Source organism: Triplophysa rosa, linkage group LG10 (genome assembly GCF_024868665.1).
Source record: "Triplophysa rosa linkage group LG10, Trosa_1v2, whole genome shotgun sequence".
Taxonomy (NCBI): Eukaryota; Metazoa; Chordata; class Actinopteri; order Cypriniformes; family Nemacheilidae; genus Triplophysa; species Triplophysa rosa.
The window spans coordinates 12,773,532-12,794,105 of record NC_079899.1 but is presented as its reverse complement, the minus strand read 5'-3'; the positions used below and the strand labels follow the sequence as shown (position 1 = coordinate 12,794,105).

The 20,574-nt window shown below is 37.3% G+C and overlaps 1 protein-coding gene across 1 annotated transcript; it reads right to left on the bottom strand.

The window, feature by feature from the left end:
• Positions 1-682: 682 nt before the first annotated feature.
• On the bottom strand, positions 683-17,805 carry kcnk2a (potassium channel, subfamily K, member 2a). Its single transcript, XM_057343129.1, has 7 exons — positions 17,538-17,805; positions 16,418-16,728; positions 12,931-13,048; positions 8,397-8,557; positions 3,954-4,140; positions 3,550-3,689; positions 683-2,079 (listed from the first exon to the last, which is right to left on the bottom strand). Coding segments are annotated over exons 1-7 (1,239 nt in total). The 5' UTR covers positions 17,539-17,805; the 3' UTR covers positions 683-1,758.
• Positions 17,806-20,574: the final 2,769 nt, after the last annotated feature.

The following is a 20,574-nucleotide window of genomic DNA, read 5'->3' as shown; positions in this document are numbered from 1 at the left end:
AATGCATTTAAGAGAAAAGCTCTAAATGCAATGAATTTGTGCTCTGTATTTAGGAAATGTTAAGAAACATCACCAGTTTGATGTTCAATATTAAAAGTCATTATATGAATTACTAACATTCATAAAGTTAAGAAATAATCTTCAGAATCGGTATTAGCAGATATCACATCGGCTATCGGTGGAGAAATTTAGTATCGGTGCATCTCTACAATATATTGTCTAAAAAATGTAATGGTCATATAAATGCTGAAGAAAGAAATGACAGATATCGGCATAACAAAAGGAAAATCAGCATAATAACCCAGAATCTTAGCATAGTTTCAAGATATGGATTAAACTACAGAGTATGTGGTTAAGACAAAGACAGAATGTCCCCACAACTCTTCTGAGATCAGTTGACCCCTCAAAAGTCATATTTTATTTAATCTAAATTCCAAGATTGTGTAGAAAAGATTATTATCCAGTTTCTCACTGAAATGTCTTGCTCAGACACAAGCATTATTTTAAATGAATAAAGTATAATATTTCATGTTTAATTCTAGTGTCAAAAATAGAAACTAAAACACTAAAACTGTTTTCGTGCACTAGATGTATCTTATAAAGGTTATTCAACATGTCTGAATTCTCTTTTTCTGATCTGTAATTCACTCCGCATTAAGACAATACAGGCATTTTACAGAACATTCATCTTTAATCCATTTAATCCAGAAATTACTTCATTATGGCATTATGTTATTAATAAAAATTACAGTTGCTTAAAATAATATACATTGCAGCTGAACAGTCCCAAAAGCCATAGCTCATGTCTACAGCAGAGATTAAACATTTCTCTTTGGCCATTCTTCTCTGTATCTGTTTCCACAGTTTATCCAGTTACATTTGGCTTTAACTATGTTACACTGAATTAAAACCATGTGCAGGCTAAAGGCAAACAGATGTGAGACAGTATAATACAAGGTATCAAGCTTTATGCAGCCAGAGGTAGGCTGCTGCATTCAAACAACTTTCTTGTTACAGTAGACATAAATTAACAAAATGCCATCTCATGACAAAATGAATGAATGCTTAGTGATAAAGATATAAAACTCAAATTCATATCAGGAATAGAAAATCTGAACTAGTAGTAAAAAGCCATTGTGCCACTCTAAAAATACAATGAAACTTCAATAGGTGATATACTTAGTCATGTTCATTCACAATGTAGATTAAAAAATAACGTGCAAATGCATAATATAAACTAAGCTGGTGAGCCACAGGAGAACAGCTGTGTCCATATCATAAACAGTCACCCATTCCTGCTTGATACCCTGTAAGAGATGCAGAACAGACGCTCGCACATGCTGTGTTCGAGATAAACACCCAAAAAGCAATTCAATTCCTCAGTGTTTGGACACGATGATCAAATTTGGGTGGTTCATTCTCTAAAAAACGAACCTCAATTTCATTTCTTTGTATCACTCAACAAGTAACAGCTGCTAGAAAGTTCCCATTCCTCGTGATATTTAAGGCACAAATATGATTCACCGTATATTAAAAGCTCCTTACCTGTTTTGCTAAAGAATACAGACTTTATCAAATATCATCTTAATCCCTACAAAATGCAGACAGATTAATTTCACAAGGCATAAATGTCCCTCCCAATGATTCTAATACATTGATAAAGGTGACAGCACATTCACATACATCCAAAAAAGATTTGATACAACTTCTTGATACAAGTAAACTTATTGATACAAATCTTCAGTTGATCACTGAGCCTTATTTAAGACGCTCAATAATGGAAATCTCCCCACAGTCAGGGAAATCCGGAGTAAGTCCATTCAGATACATACTGCCATTTTTGGTCAAGGCAGGCGGTTCTTTTTCGAGTTCATCTGTGAAGTTTACAGACAGGGTCCTCTTGCATGACATCAAGTCCTGACCAGGGTTTTGTCCGAGCTCAGACGACAGCTTGCGCTTGATGTATGTTGCCCTCTGAAACTTGTCGTAAATTTCCACGCTCAGTCGGCGCCGCGTTTCTTTAAACTCCGCCGACACATTAGCTGTCCATTCTGCAGCGTGCGCACGGAACTCTCCAACCTAACAAGAGTGGAAAATTCAGTGGGTCAACACCAAAGAAATCAAGTGTGACGGATATGTTTAGTAATGTGATGTATATAAATATATTCAGCAATTTGTCAAAACAGATTTTTTCATGGATTATCTACTTAAAAATTCATCATGCTGATAAAAAATAAATAAATAAGTGGAAACCTAAGAAATGTTGTTACAAAGAAATAACTAAGCCTCTTAACATGCATTTTAGTCTATTTAAAAAAAAATGTATATAGTTCACCATGAGCCAATGTTGTCAAGACGGCTTGCAAGGGTGAACTGCAAAAACAATCATTCTTGTAGTATAGATATACACTCTTAAAAAGGTGCTTCAAAAGGTTCTCCGATGCCATAGACGAACCTTTTAGTACTTTATGATTCTGTTTTACAAAGGTTCTTCAGATTATAAACAGCAAGAAAGAGATGGTTCTTTAAAGAACCTTTGAATAAATGGTTCTTTGTGGAACCAAAAATGGTTCTTTCTACAGCATCGTGAAGAACCTTTTAAGCACCTTGATTTTTAATAGTGTATACTAAATAAATGAAGTTACTTCTTTCTAATGAAGTCTATAGATTGGGAGCTGGTGCGTTCTGACACCTGAATAAGTTTGTTCATGATGCAAAATGCAGAAAGCAAAGAAGCGAGTGTTCCACACAGCACCATGGCAACATTTACAGGGCCTGAACACTGATGTATTATAGATGAGAATCAGGTTGAACTGGGTCATTCAGACCTGTTACTCCAAACCTGTACTTTACTTTTCACCTATTTTCCTTTTCACCTATTTTTCACTAAATGTGTTAACGGACTTCAGTGCAAGTCATTTTCAGCTTCACATTTACAGTTCTCTGCTATTAAATACAGTCAGTTCATTGAGCTGCTGCGGACATAAAGGCCTAGATACCTACATTTCCCTTTTTGTGAAAGCCTCGCACATTCTTGAAAGGGAACTCCTAAATTTAATATAGAGGATAATATCAGAAAATTGCGCTTACATGACCTCACAAGAAATGCACAATGGGTTGAGAAGAAAACCCTTAATTTGTGGTTCAAACAAAGCAGGCCTTCTGTTCAGGCTAATTTAAGAACATAATTCTCCACTGTGACACAAATTCATTCACTGCGCAGTAAATGTAAACAGGGCTGAATAGCAATTGGTTTTCATCACATTGGACCTTTATTGTGAATTACCCACAAAACAATTCAACAAAACCACGTAATAAACTCTACATGACCTGAAAACGTTAATGCAGGGAGCTTTATAAAATATATACGGTGCTTATACAAACAAAACATGCCTTTATATAGCATATTAGAAATATAGCTCAGTACACATTAACCATTTCATACATCACAAATGTGAGGAAAAATGTGCTGTAACTTCTTGGCAAATGTTAGTTAGAACAGAACAAGGTCTTGTGCAGTTTAATTAAGGATAGGTTTTAACGACATACCTCTTCTTTGGTCTTCTTGGAAATGACCCGAAGCCAGTCTCCGATCATGCTGAGAACTGCTGCAAAGTAGGCTAGACCCACCAGGATCCAGAACCACACTAAAGGCTTATAATAGTCCAGATATTCAATCTCAGATCCTCCTTGGTTAAAAAGAAAACAGACAATGAGTCATTCACATCAATAAACTGAATCGTAACTAAAAATAAATATCATATCCATGAAACTAGACAAACCAGTATCAGATGTCATTTTATGATAGTAAGTGGATTTAATATACTGTATGTTTTATGCTAACAATGTATTTTACTTTAGTTTAGTTTATGATGTTGATGCGCTTGAAAAAAGGAAAACATTATTGATTAAGATGCAGAGCGAGGCTGCCAAACAGCGACTTCAATCACTACCTGCCACAAAGTCTCCAAATCCAATAGTGGTTAATGTAATGACAACAAAGTAGATGGATTCCAGAGTACTCCAGCCCTCGATGTGCTGGAAGATGAGCGCGGGAATGGCCACAAACAACAGGCACCCAAACAGGATGAACAGCACCGTGGATGTCACACGTATTTTGGTTTGGCTCACATTCCATTTCTGGAGGAAAAGACAAACAGAATGGAGGTGAGAACAGAGGGCTGACATTATATTCACTGCTGAGAGAACACAGTTACACAATGCCCACTATCTGTAAATATTCACTCTTCTGCAACAGCTAACCAATGTGAGACTCCCACAAAGAAAAAAAAAGTAAATGTATAATTTTTGTTAAACATATGACATCTCATTTTCTACCTGTTAATAAAACCCACATTTCCCTTATCTCTGACAGATTTCCATTATTGATCATCTTAAATATAAGACTTTACAGATACAGTATCTTGAAAAGAAAAATACAGTTTCTTTTTGATTCCAAAGTTACAGCAAAAACTTTCTTACTTTCTATTACACAGGTACCAGCATATCACTATATATGTTCATGGAAAGTCCTTAAATCAGATGCAGCTTTTTTATTTTCTATCTATGAAAATATCTTTGATTTGTATCAGCCAGGTAGACAGACTTATTGGCTAAAACTAATAACCATAAAATAGTCAAATATGAAACAATTACTATGTACTTTACTTAGGATAATGTTACATAGAATAGAACCGAATTTGTCATCATGTTCAGGGCAATGTTTTCTAGCTGATAAACAAAAAAAAAACATTGATAGCCAATCAAAATCGAATCCAATTTAAAGGACTCTACTTAGAATAATCCATAACATTATTGTCTGTTGATGTGGATGCTAATTATTTATCGTCCTTGGTGTGAACAGGCCTTAAAACATTTATTCCATTAAAAATCAGAACTAAATCACGAGCACACAATACATCATCGCATTATTTCTGCAAGTTTGTGTTGTTTACATAATGACTGCCAAAACACAGACATTTGACCCAGTTTGACTTACCGCCTGCAGCAACTTTGAAATGCCGTGAACAAACAAACACACCTCAACTTCTCTCACTATCGCAAGAGTAACGAGCTGCAGCTGCAGGCCCACAGCGCAGCCAATCTTGACGCAGTGCAGCCAATCTTGATGGTAATTAGGTCTTCCTATCGCTCTTCGGTTGACACGTGGCGGGCTATTTTTTCACCTTGCCGTGGGCATGCTTTTCCGGGAGAGAAGTTGTTACGAAACAGATTTTCATGTTCGGAAAAACATTTCCGAAACATATGAGAACCTAGGGGGTGTAGGGGATTTACAGTAAAAGACCCGTAGACCAGTTATGATGAATGAAGACAAGAAGTCAAGAATGCAATTAATAGAAGAAATTTTACTTAAGAAAAATAGTTTAAAAATAGAAAAAAAGTCTAGCCTGGTAATACCAAACTCTGCTACTTCGTTTTGCTTAGTAGACAGAGTCTGGAAGGGCATAATTGACAAGCGTTTACTTTCTCGTGGGGGGGAGCTTGTCTGAAGTTTGAAATCATTGGTGTACCCGTAAGCCAATCACATAACGTTTGGTTATGACGTATGTTATGCGCTGGCTCAGCCGCCTCGTGCTTCCGCTGTAAACACAGGTATGTGCGGCGAAAACAAAACCATCGAGCGAAATACCGGAGTTAAGATGGCTGTGAACGACTCATGTGAAGTAAATCTATGCATCCACGGTACAATAAGTGCATCTAAACTAATATTTGACAGTAGAGACAAACAAAAACATATTTGCAGCCAACTGTCAAAGTTAGGATTAGTTCTTTTAAACACAGCTCTTCGTTCATTTCGAGTCTGTCGGAAATGCTGCAATTTAATTGCAAGATTACAGCATGACATGGCAATATTCAAGGACTGGAAAAGAAAGGAGACACTGACCTGTCAAAAGGGTGCCAGTTCGAGCTCGACAGATAAAAGAGACCGAGATACACCCTCTAAAACTCCAAGGACCATAAAAGAGCTGAGGAAATCACCTCCATTCAAAATGTGAGCCAAACACTCTTCTTGTTCGGGCTTCAGTTGGTAAATGCCGGGAATATTCTCCACAACAGAGCGAATAGCATCCCGTGTCTCCATGTCCGCTGTCGTTTTAGATTTCCCTAACTAACTACAATCTCATCCCGCCCTCTGTTCGTTGGTTGGACAGCTGGTATGGAGCCGGAGATGGTTTGCTATATCAGACTGAGTACAGAAGCAAACTGAAATTGAGCGGAAGTACGAAGTCTGACGTAGTCAAGCTAGCAGAAGTCAGCTTCAGCACTCTCAAAGAGCTCCACAGGCCGACCTGCCTTACATCCAAAATGCAGTAGTATTTAAGCTAACAGAGTCAACTAACTATGTCATTACTTTGGTAAATCAAGCTCACATGATTGGTTATCAATAGATAAACAAGAACACAAAGCTCTCAAACACTTCTGGAGTCATGACACAGGACATATACTGTGCTAACAGAAGATGCTTTTCAAACATGATGATAAGATGTCCCTTTTCACAGTAACGCTGACCTAGCAGGAAGAGAGAGCCTTAGCATTCATTAGATACTTAAACCATGAATTATTCTCTATTTTCTGTAGTTTACATCAAAGGTTAGTGTTAATCATGCTTTAATCATCAATTTAAAATAAGATACTGCTGAATAATAATTGATTAATGTTTGTCAAAACCACACAAAAGTATTTATATTTGAAGTAAGGTGAAGCCACGGCACCCGTCCCTTCAGGGGAGTGTATCGAGCGAAAAGCAAAATAAATACTACGCAATACGTCCAACTCGTTTTTGACAAGTTGACCATGTTAAGCATGAGAAGACCGCTCGTTTAACATTGTAAAGAAGTAAGAATGCAAGAAACACCGTTGCTTGCCCCCTTTAATGCTGCAGAATAGAATAAATGCACCATCAATAAATAATTCACTATACTGCATTGACTCCTGACAAAGAAATATTGCATTGTGTTTTTCATAGAAAACATCCACATTCAAGTTGATCCTGCAGTAAGAACAACACAACTCAGCAGAAAATATATGCATGTGTATGTGCAGACAGTGTAAACAAGATCACCAGAGGCACTTAAGTGATTACACTGACAGTGATACTGTCGCACAGGCAATTATTTTAAGGACACAGGGGGTATTGAGAATAAACAATACATTTTAGATTAAAAGGCTTAGTCAGTTTTTAAACCAATATAACGTATGTTCTGCATTCTTTTGTCAGCCCATGTTTTTGGATTGTTAAGGTGTTCTTATAAACATTTCACATAATTAGTCTGGGCCCGTATTCACAAAACATTTTATCTTAACACTAAGAGCTCTCCTAAACCGCAGTAAAAGTTTTTAGTTAAGAGTTTCCACTTAAAACCTATTCACAACGCTGCTGAGAGCAACTTTTACTAAGGAACAGAAATAAATCGTTGCTATGGATGATGTCAGCAGGTTTACTGACTATGACCACAGTGATTGGCTGATAGAGGATGGGTCTCTGTCAGTCATTTAATCATAGAAATATTATAGTATGTGGTCTCATGCTGACATATTTAAATTAAGATCTTAAAACAAAAATGTAGTCATATTCAAATAAAATGTTTTAATATTTATGGCCGTATTCAAATTAAGATGATAAAATATACACTAAATTACTAATTCAACAAGTGAAGAGTTCATTTACAAGAACAGATTAGTCCATTTTTTTCAAAATTCAAGTTTTTATTGTGCATTCCAATTAATATTAATCAAATTGGTTGTTTTTTATTGTTTTTTATTAAGTAACAATAACTTTAAAAAATACAGCTAACAAATACAACAAAACACAATAAACAACATTATTTTTGAATTATTTAAAAAAAGGAGTTATCTTGTGCAAATAAACTATATGTTCATATAAAGTAAATGTTCAGCTAATTGTAAGCATTTTGCCAGTCTCTCATAAACAGTTAGCAGATATCAGTAGTCTTTATGGTTGAGCTCATTGTCATGAAATCTTTCTAAAATGTTTAAGTTTCAAGGTAGACTGCCGGTGTTACAGCCATTTTAGGATTGTTGTGAGTTGGTCTTCGTGACTTAGGAGTCCTCTTCACTACTCCTAACGTCTCACAGGTTTAGGAGCTAGTTTTAGCGCTAAAACGCTTTGTGAAATACTCTTAGCACAAAAAATTAGGAGTCCTAAAATTAGGACAGACAAACCTTTTATTTTTAAGAGTTTCTCCTAAATCAGCAAGTTAGGAGCTACTTTTAGCCTTAAGATGTTTTGTGAATACGGGCCCTGATCTGTATTTTTTATTTATTTTTTCCTCTTTCAATTAAAAAGAAAAGGTAAACTATGCCGAGTCAGAAAGCAAGAGTAACGTTGAGGCTTGTTTTAATAAAACACTCACCACAAACATCTTTTCCACTTTTGCAATTCCTTTTCCAAATATGGTTCCCAGCTGATCGCCCACTCCAGCCAAGAGAAAGCCAAAGAGAGGAATCCCCAGCAGAGCGTAGATAATGCAGAAGATCCTGCCTCCCTCCGTGTGTGGAGAGATGTTTCCAAACCCTGCCAAAAAAAAATTCTGTAAGACTATAATCATACTACATGCAAGAAGTGACAATCTGGCAGAAGAATAAGGCTTAAAATAACATATTTCTTTAAAACATTGTAGACCACCATGTTTCATTATTTATTTCAGTAATGTATCTCGCATATTGGTGAAAAGCTAACAATGTGTTTCAGAAGAGCATAATTTGATTCAGTCTGCAGACAGTTCTATGAGAATACAGGTTGAGACAGGAAAGATTAGGACTACATTATGCAGGTCAGGGAGTGTCTTCTTGAATTCAAAGAAAATAGTTTCTAAATTTAGCCAGAAGAGGTATATAACCAGTCAGAAAACATTTACATGGTAATATGATTTATTTTAGGTATACAAATATAGGTATACATTTTAAAGGGATGGTTCACCCAAAACTTCTGTCATCATTTACTCAACCTCAGATTGTTCCAAACCTGTATGCATTTCTTTGTTCTGCTAAACACAAAGGAATATATTTGGACAAATGTCAGTAACCGAGCAGATCTCTTGCCCCGTTGACTCGTATAGTATTTATTTTCCCTACTATGGCAGTAAATGGGGGACGAGATCTGCTCAGTTACTGACATTCTTCCAAAAATCTTCCCTTGTGTTTAGCAGAACAAACAATTTTTTTTGTAACAATCTGAGGGTGAGTCAATGATGACAGAATTTTCATTTTTGAAATGAAAAAAAAATCACTTTAATCCAGAATTAAAATATAAGAGCATGAAAAATAAGTGCAAATGCACATTACCCAGACAGTATCACTGTCAGGTGAGATGAATTATAAATCAGATTCAGCTAGGAGAACTATTCCTAAAACCATGTTTTTCAATTTAAAATTCAAGAATAAATCTTAGAAAGTCTCATTTTAATGAGCAGTTTAAAGAATTCAAACTTAAGATGCATTACTATAATATGTAAATATGTTTAATTATTTTAGTGTACTGCTGTTGCTGGCTGAGACACTTTTTGGAGACATGACCGTGCAGAGGATGACTCAAAGTTATACTTTCTAAATAAAGTGACTTCTATTGCTACACAATAGCAATAGTTGTGGGTACCAGGAACACACCAAGAAGAAATTTAAACAATTATAAATCCGTGGACAGGCCCACCCTAGTGAAGTATAACAGTGGGGGGGGGGGGGGGCACAAGAGCTTCCATCCAATTATGTCCCAGTTGCTTGAAGCTCATTAAAATGGTCAATCGCTCATCGTGCAATCTGTCTTTAAAGCCTAATTAAATAAAAAACCTTGAAAATGCCATGCCTTCCTGTGAAACAACCATAATTGGACAAAGCGGAGACAAGTAACAGTGTCTCTACACACTGTCTTGTACTCGGAAAAGTAATACACATCTGTTAATGGTTGAACAGACGCAGTGTATTTATTCCAGTAGATTAACTGTGATCTAATACCATTTTACTTCGTAAGCAGGGAAATCTGTAACTTGTGTCAGCAGCTCAAGATTATCAATTATGATTATTATAAGAAGCATAATAATAACAGTTCTATGCAAAAAAACTGTCTAAATTGTTATTTAGATGTCACATGTTTTATCTCAGCACAACACAAGGCAGTCTTACTCATAAAGCAACACATGCCTCCCTCATTAAAGAAACAGCTATTTTATGAACGACTGATGTAAACCTCATGTAACATTGCTGTCTAATTGAGTCTAATGAGCACACAAGTGATTCTTCTGAGAGCCCGAGCGAGGGCAAATGTTCTTGTTCTGCGCCCAACTGATTTCTGTGTATTAGTGAATATAGCGTTCTCACAAACAGATGGCCAGATAAGCACTCTCCAAAGTGTCTGTGCTTGTGTTTGTTTTTGGTGATGGAGGTGACAGGGGTTCACAGGGGGTACTGACAGGTTCATTCAAAGACAAAACCATGCCCTTTATTGTCATATCTAGTTGACTAAAATGAATAATTACTTGGTCCCTATTAAACAGCAAATTAGCAGTTTTGAAGGCCAAGCCTGTGAATGACTTCTGTGGTTGAAACTGTGGGATTACAAATTTATACAATGTTATATCGTTATGTACATTATGTTTCACATTTTGAGGTAAAGATGACATTCTAAGAAGATCAAGTCAGGCAGCCCAGGTGTCTGAGACATTACCTTTTTGTCTTCATGCACTTCCTGACCATTGGGCAGGGTCCCAAGTTAAAGTTGAATGCTAAACTCAAGGCACAGCTAAGCCTTTGTCTCTATGATAATGTGAAGGTATGGGCAATACTGTCAGGCTGATTGGATTAGCACCTATGCATTTGAATGACACTGTTATGCTGATGAGACCTTGGCTGGGACAATTCCGGTAACGGGCTGATTCCTGTATTGCATTTGCATGTTTATGTAAATCATCTCCACCTCTATGTGTCCCGCCCCCTTGAAAGGTATAAAACTCTACTGTGCTGAACTAAAAGTCAGACTTGGATTACTACAGCGACGCACAGCGAGTCCTCAATAAAGAGAACTTCTGTATGAAAGATATCCCAACGTCTCCTGGTGTCTGCTTCGACGAGGAAAAAGTTTCCTACAAAACAAAGGAGAGAGTGTGGGAAGGTGTGGATTCATGCTGTTAAACCCACTGTAGCAAAAGCAATTAATGTGCAAAAAAGCAATTAAACCAAATTAAGCAATGCCTATTTTTTCCACTAAATATGAGTTAAAGCGACACAGACTAAAGTTGGCTTAAATCTACAGGAAAATAATAATGATTTGAATCTCAGCATGTCAACGTCAACAGCGTGTTCTCTGCCTATACTAGCGTTACTGACTTTTTCGAGAACATTTAGCAATTTTTTTTAATGTACTTTTTAATGTTTTGTTATAAAATAAAAAAATGAAACTTGTAAAAATATGGGACATTTTTTTCTGAATGTTGCAGAATGTTTGTCTGAAACAGTGGAATCTACAATCTGCTTTTACCCAACGGAGCCCATTCAGTAAATAGCCTACTGATGATGATTTTTTAAACAGCCAAATGGAACTTTACAATTCCTCCCAAAGCGAAATACTGTATGCAAGAACATCTTTGTTGGTCTTTCTAAAAAACTACCTTTAATGTCAATATCAACATTTGCGCTAATGTTAGTGTAAAATAACACAATAACGCTAATATAATCATTCAAAACAACATCCTTAAACAGCACAGCAAAGATGGATGTCAACCGACTTAGGTTCTAAGCTGTCATTTTCAAAAATGTATGTCATTTAGAGGTCTAACAGACATTAATTAGGATCAATTGTATTTTATGTGCAACACCAAATAATCTTATGAATTAGTTATAGTCATAAAAATATTCTGAAACAGTATTTTCACCCCTCTGCTATATTTGATATCATATCACCATGATCAGCTGCATCTACAACCTGAAGAAGTCATGTGAAGTGGAACAATCTAAGACCTCGATGTCGTTCAGCTCAAAATAAAAGGTCAAACTATCAGGCGTGCTTGATTCATTAATTGCATTTTACACTTCACATCCTACAAAGGATAGACGGGGGAGCTGTTTGTGGGGAGGTATGCGCTTAAATCCAATACTTGGCTTTGCTCCAGCAGGTTTCAAAGGTGTTGCACACATGTATTCCAAAACGGTCAAAGCTACATCAAAAGGATTGGTTATTGTTCATAATTAGGCTTATTAAATAACGCTAACACAATTTTCTGCATATCCTTGTTGTTGATTAATTCTATTTCTAAATCAAAGCTATACTGATTATTTTCAGAGAATCTTTCAGAGCAAACTGTATGTCTATTACATCTCATTTTCATACTAATCTAATTAAATATGGCTATACACTGGCCAAGATTCAATAACATTTCAATAAATTGGAAAAAAATATTACCGTGTAGTTATACTATAAGTTGGTCATTATGAAATATTTAGTTTAATATTTAATGCAGAGTTGTTTTAACCCATTGTTGGGACACATTTTCTGGGTTAATTTACCCCAACGGCAGGGTTTGTCCCTTTTTTACCCACCGCTGGGTTCAAAAATCCTATCATTCCAGAGTGTATTTAGAGTGTTAAAGGGATAGTTCACCCAAAAATAAAACAGTGCCGGCACCCATTCACTTCTATTAGATGGACACAAAACCAATGCAAGTGAACGGGTGCTACCGCTGTTCGGTTCAAAATATTTCATCAAAATATCTTCTTTTGTGTTCTGCAGAAGAAAGAAAGTCATACAGTTTGAAATGACAAGTGGAATGAAAATGTTCATTTTTGGGTGAACTTTTTGGGTGAACTATCACTTGAAGTTTTACATCTTAATAAATGACTGATCTAAAACAACTCATTGTGAAGGTATCATGCTGATAAAGATCAAAGTAAAGCTGTTACCTATGGTGGTAATGACAGTCCCTGCAAAGAAGAAGGAGCTACTGAAGTCCCACATGCTTGTCTCATTGGAGGGGTGACCTGAAGGATTGACCCCCGCACGAATGGCAGCCACCACTTGCTGTGGATGACAGAATTGGCCTGTCAAATTTTGTCATAATTTACTAGCCCTCATGTAATTATGCACAGTAGTATTGAAACATACAGTATATACTTGGAATATAGTGCACACATTTTAAACGACATTTATGGCCCTTTTGTGTATTTTGGCAGCGTTAAACAACATTTCGTTTCCCATGGAAAAGTGCAGCTTTGACTTTTGGCCTAAAATGTCTTTTACGGTTTCACAAAATAAAGAAAACAACACAAAGTCAAAATTACCCACATGTAAATAATGTCAAAATTGAGTTTATTTAGAAACTGAGAGCCATATTTCCTGCTTCCCCTCGCTGAATCACATTCAGCGCTGCATTGCTATTCCTGTATTGCAATTAAGCTTCACTTGCTATTATGAGGAGCAACCAAAACACATTTGAATTGGAAGCAGACAGCATGTCTCTGAATGAGCAGGATGGCTGGCTCCAGTTGCATTCTACGTTGCAAACAAAGGCACAGATCTGTTCTTTATCAGTGTTCCACAGCATCTCTGGATTTTACGTCCCACATAACTGCATCGTCTGCTAGTTTAGAGAAAGTTGATCAGTAATTTCATTTCTTATAGTAAACGGCTGCCTTGTCAAATGTTTGGGCTTCTGTGTGTGCGTCTGTGCAATTACTTGTACTTCAGACTTTCAGGATCTTGACACAACTGAAATCTATATTCTGATTGTTGGTTCTAGATGGGATAAAAGTCCTCTGAATCTGGGCCAGATGTTTATCTTTCTATGACCTCTATATGTCTTTTTTCAACAGGTCATAACCTTATTCACTGTCTAAGTGCACATTTATGATTGTATCATATACAATTCCTTTTCTGACGACATCACTAAGCTTGTGTCGGCTACTGGATAATATGAAAAAAACATATAGCTAAACTTGCATTTAGAGTTTGACTTCATTTAGAATGTAACACCCTCCATCCAATGACATTTTGATTGATAAATGTATTAAATGATGTTTTATTAACAAAGTTCAGGAGGAGCATGTGCAGATAACTAACCCGGCTGGCTTGCTATGACCAATCTCACCATTCAGATAACTAACCCGGCTGGCTTCCTATAACCAATCTCACCAATCATCTTTTAGCCCGGGAGAAAAACCCCTAAAAATAGACAAGACTCCTTACCCTCATTCTCTCTACATTTTTGCAGCATCCCTCCTCCAGCCCAACTCCTCACCATCGGCGTATTTTTACCGCAGTATAACAGGGGGGAACGACCTGAGCACACACCGGACCCGGGGCCCTGACCCCAGACAAGGGGCGGGTGCTCCGAGTTCGGAGGAACCACCTAGCTTGGAGCCCTCTCCCCGGGACAGCACGCCAAATAAGCATAATATTCATCCCCTATCTGTAGTTATTATATGCGAGGCAAACTCGTGAAATATCCTGTTTCACTAATAGTTCAAGGGGTCACATGGCGCGAATACGTGTTTTTCTATGTCTTTGGTGTGTTATAAGTTGCCCATGCATGTATTAGACACATAAAATTGCAAAAATTAAATGAATGCTCACCCAGACCTGAAACGCCTCGTGTAACCACACCCCCACAAATCTACGTCAGTTCGTGGTATGATTTGACTAAGACCGCCTAAATGTATATGCAAGTAAGGTGGGCGTACCTGTCAGTCCAATTGCTTTGGAACCTGATGTTCCAAATATGGTAAGAGGCGTTGCATTTCCGTCACACGCTTGCAGTATTCGACCAATCACTACGCACTGGTTAACTGGCCAATCATAGCACACCTCGCTTTTCAGAGCGATGAGCTTTGTAAAAAATCCACGCGTTTCAGAGAGGCGGGGCAAAGAGGAGATACAAACATGCACGATATGTTGAAAATACAGCGGTTTTGAACCTTAAATCGTGTATACACACATTGCATTACATCTAAAACAAACGATAATATTCGTTTTAGCCGTGTCATATGACTCCTTTCAAGTAAAATAGTTTGCAAATGGCAATTAACATTTACTTTAAAATTAACTTACGGCAGAAAAAGAAAACAGCTTTACAGGACGAAAATCTGCTGAAGTTATTTTGCTCTCATTTCAAAAGTATACTGGCCATGGCTTACATATTTCATAAACCAAAATAAGCAAAGAGCGAGGCTCGGTGCTGTCCATGGTCCTTAACATTTTACACACAGTATCCACACATCAGGATGCTCTCCCCAAACCTCCGCAAAGTTCTGTTTTAAAGGTGGTCAAAGCACATTTCTGCAACTCAATCAGTAAAACAAATAAACATCTGCACATGAGCGTGCAGGTCCTCCTGACCTACGTACTGCAGAGATGCTGAAAGAGCCCGCAGTGTATCACATCTGCTTCCTCAATGCCTACAGCTCCCAGCTGGCCATGGGACAACCCAGCCAAAACAGAGTCAAAGAGCGGCCAATATATCCACGGTGAAGTTTCTTTTGACTCAACACCTTTTACGGAACACTTACTGTACTAAGTGCTGCTTCAATCACTATTAGACTAACTGTGATTATAAAGATTGGAAGTAGTGTGTTGTGGATTGGAAGGGGCAGGAGGACGGATTTGAGTGGTGTCCCGGGGCTCAAATTATAGGCTGTCAAAGCGCTACAATGATATTTCTCGATGGGATGTTGCTTTGACGTTTCGTGGTGCATTAAACCACATGCAGCACATGATGTGCATTGTCTCAAATGTGACAACATAAAGCATGCCTTAGCACCAGGAATTGTAATTGAAAACTCTGCAAGAGAATTATTTCACTTTATTGAATCTGACTATAACATACATGTAAATCCACCAGGCTTCAGCAAGCAGAGCAAATTAGGGATGTAATACTGTATCAGGAGCAGATTTAATTACCCCACAGATAAAATAGTCTTAAATGAAATCACTACAGCTAAATTAAAAAGAAAATCTAATTGGCAAGAACCCTCCTTTGGGAGAACAGATAAGTGTGAATTATGTGTCATTTAATTATTACACCAATGCAGTGAGAGTGAGTCTGAAATTTAAGGCTCTGATATGTGATGCTGGAAATCTTTTCTATCCCTCTAATTTTAAATTAATTGCATCTCATTTCACAAATGTAAATCCAATAGGCTTTGGATTATTAGTATTTATTTTATTAGTATTTTTAGACTATTTTCCCCTTTTGTACAAAAATAAGATAGCAAACTGTTTCTGGCTAAATGAAATGATCTTATTGATTGCCTATTGATCTTGACAAAGATTAGTTTATCTACTCAACATCCCACAAACAAAATCGGCACGTTTTGAATCGATATCCAGAAGAGTCCTTTCTACAGACTCAAATAAATACTTTTCATTCTCATGTTGAACGACTAGAGTTCATACCTTCACCAGATCCTCCAGCTCAGAGGTGTTGACACAGGCGTGCCTGGAGAGGAAGTTCATTTTCTCCTTCACGATGAGGTACTTCTGCGAGCTCTCCTGGGGCCGTTCCAGGGCTTTGAACACGGTGGCTCCAATGATCAGGTACAGAACTACCAACAGGAAGATTAACAGTACCGTTTTCCACTTCATTACGGTGGTGATGGTGTCACAGTCATCTCCCGAGTTAAAGACGATGGGTTTGGAGGAAAACGACAGCCGTGGTTTGGTGTTGTGCGTTGCTGATTTGGGATCTAAAAGATCAGGTGCGGCCACTGGGGAGAACAAAGGGAGAGAGAGAGGAAAGATGGGGGCGAGTGAGGGAAGAGTTTAAAAATGTCAGCGTTTAAAGAAGCCAGTGATGATGAGGCAATAGTAATTCTAAAGCTGTCCGTTTGTACAACCCTTGTATACATCGTGGACATTTTATGTGTTTATTTTTTCATGTGTCCTTGCATTTGAGCAAACACATTCATCATTTTTCCAAAGGGCTCTATTAATAAATAATAGCTGCTGTGAAAAGCAGACAGCTGCAAGGTTTGGTTTAGTTTAATATATTGTTATCTGAATCAGTATAGCATTGATCTCTATGAAAAAGGGAAATGTTTTTGTCATTGTGATTTACAATTAAGGCTATTTGGAGGAAAGTTTATTTTTTATTTTAAACGTACGTTATAGAAGATGTGGACTAGAACATTTGCAAACTGGCCCCTCTGTCACGATGATAATTCTGTTCTTTCTCACTGTCCAACCTGTCTTTTCAGTGTTCCAGCCAAGAGTGCAAACCCTCTCTAGCAAACCAGTGATAAAGTGAGCGCAATATTCTCACCAGGTTCTAGTATGCGAGCGCGTGGAGCTGTGATCTTGCGCAGGGTAGCATAAGTTTCAGCACAAACGTGACACCGAAAATGTTCCCTGAGCGCATAATTAAAAATCACGATCTATCAGTTTTTGAATCCAAGAAACACTTAAGCATTGCAAGTCCACCTTTATCCAACTCAAAGAATAGCAGGAACTTCTGAGCAGACTGTCAAACGTAATATGCAAAACGCTAAAATGATGCAAAAACACATTGCGCACTTACTACTTTGTCAAATCTCTTCTTCTTGCTGCCTCTCATCAGCTTTGAGTTGCTTCACGTGAGTTTCTGTCTTGTCTTTGCTCATAAACGCAGGAGCGCGATCAGGCTGTTATTCACGACACCAAACGCATTCGCATCTCTCCGTCGCCTCTTCTGGACAAGCATGGCTCGGTCCGGTTTTAAATCTCCACCCGGCCAGTACTTTGGAGTTGGGCGCTGGATTTCGTGGTTGAGTAAGCATTGAAGTGAGAAGGGAGTGTCCGACGGTGGCACACGCATAATTGGACGGGGCTGTTCTCATCAAGCGCGCGCTCACAGTCCGGCTTCGCTCTCGCAGGCGCGCTCTCTTTGCAGCAGGTCGTATCGCGAGTAAATAAATAACAGCTCTACTTTTTGTTACTTGTTCAGACATAAGGCTCTGTCATGATGTGTTTGAGAGTCGTGATTTTTCTAGTATTAGAAAGTTAAATGGCGAGATGTGCATACAAATGAATAGCAATTATCTCAATTATTGGTTCGAGTAACGAAGAACACATATGCCCATAAGATATGTCAATTATATGCACTATAGGTCGCTTTGGATAAATAAATCGAGTGCGTAAATCGAGAATTTTGAAAGTTGACAGCTGAAGCAGCAACTTTTTTATTTTTAATGCTGAGTGTATCCATCAGTGCTGAACATCATCTGGTGCAGTTTCGAAAACAACAGATGGGAGGTATCGCTATGTTCTCCATCAGCATGTGTATACAATGTGAACGTTTCCAGTACAATGAGTTTGAATTTCAAATCTTTCAACTTGCATTGACTAAAACATTTTCTTCTTATGTGTAATTCTACGTTAAGTCATTAATCAGTAAAGCAAAATGTCCATATTGGCCTTTTGATGTGTGGAATGTTCCAGCTGTTTAATACATTACATTCCAAATAAACATTCCTATTAGTAACCAAGCGATTTCATTGAAAATATGTGCCTCACATATCACATAAACAGTTAGAACTTCATCAATTACATATGATGATAAATGCCACTGGTTTGCAATTGACACACAAAAAATGAAGTATTAGGGAGCTGACATACTATTTAAAAATCCAGCTGTTGTTTGAGGAAAAATCACACCAGATTTCATTTCCTATATACCCTGTCTTCTGTTTCCTTTTTCCTTCACCATTGTCTTTTCACCTTGGCGGTAGCACTTTCTCTCAGTAAAGTAGCTAAAATTATTGTTCCTCTGGGCAATGACAGACCTGCATCAAAGGAACACGTGCATTCCAAACACTTGCCCATTTCATATATACAGGGTTCACCGACTTCCTCCATCACTCTCTGTTATTTTCTGACTGTTAAAATCACCTTATCAAACTATAAAACAGACATGGAGTTTATTTCAAACAATCCGATAAATGGGTTGTAAGTATTTAGTAGCATTTTTATGGTTTGGTTAGGAGTAAAGTTTGCTCACAATTAGGAAACAAGTTAATCCAAAATGTCTCTTTTACATATACTTCTTTCTGTTTTGTCAGCTGTTTTGTGACATAATTTAAGAATCAGTAAAGAAGTCATTCTGGTAATGTCACAAATCGGAACAAAAAACATAAACATTACTCAATCACAAAGTTGATCGATATAGCTTAATTATGAGTACATTTTATCTCACACAAACCACAAAAATGCATTATGAATAATCTTTCATTTGTCATCTAATGGATGCTAATGTATATGTGGTTTTGTTTTTGACTTAAAGATCATCTAATATCAACATTTATCAGTGCATCTGATCGTCTTTAAGAACCAGTAATGCAGTAGGGGTGTGTAGGAAGTGACCATTGACTTCAGTCAATTTACTTTAATGACCTGTGCATACAAAAGCCCTCATTAAAAAAAGTCCCTGTAGAGAAGCATGTTTACAATGTTCTTGCTCCTAATTAGACATCATTTTTTGGCAAAGAAATTGACTTAAAGTCTTATTCTACTGTAGCCTACATCAATCCAGATGCAGTGACCGGAAAAATGATTTTAACTATGTGATTCTGTTCGGCTGGAATATGAGACTGTATAGGCCAAACAACCAGCACTAAGCAGTGAACACATTCAAGCAAGGGTCTTGTGCTACCACTCATGCATTCTGAATATATTGAAACAGTAGTTAAAATGAAAGAACAGTTCAATCTTGTCTGTGTGTATTTGTGGCTAAAAACATGCTGGCAATGTACAGTATATTTATTCACTGTATGCCCGAATAACAGTATTATTACAGATATTCAGCACCCCTGCTTGTGTAATATTGCAACAGATGCTGCTACTTTGGTGAAGATATTAAAAAAAAAAAAAAACAATAAAAACCAAAGGTGAACCAAAAGCTTTGGTTCAGGTCAAAGGGCACAGGAACTCAGGGACATACTTTTTATTTATAGCACACATCCTTCCTCTCAGTGCTCTGAGAATGACATTGCTGCATAACTGATGATGTTGTGGCTTTGCATGGGTAACACTGGGTTTTTATGTATTATTTATTAGCTATGGTTCATTAAAGTAAGCAAATATGCCTAACATGGTCTAAAACACGAGTAATGCCTAAAACAGTCAATCACTCAAAAAAGGGATATTCTTAGCTTCTTATACTGTGATAGGCTAACTGAGACCAGTTTTACTGCACCTATGCATTGTTGTTCTTTTGTTTCACATATTGCTTCTATTGTTTTCCCCTACTTTGTAAGTCGCTTTGGATAAAAGCGTCTGCTAAATGACTAAATGTAAATGTAAATGATCATAGCTGCCAATTGTCATTTCACCATAAAAGATTTTGACATCCTTCCACTCTCAAAATTAAATATATAAATTTGAGTTCACAGCACATAATGGTTTAATGTCATCTGTTTACAAAATTCTTTCAAAAATGACTTGGGTCAAATGTTAATGCTGAATTAGTCAGCATCTCTGTGACTGACAGAGTGAACATCCCTCAGCCTTTGAAAATAAAACAGTGCCTATTCTTTTTTGGGGGTGGCAGTATATAAATAGAGGACCGTTGTTTTTATCTA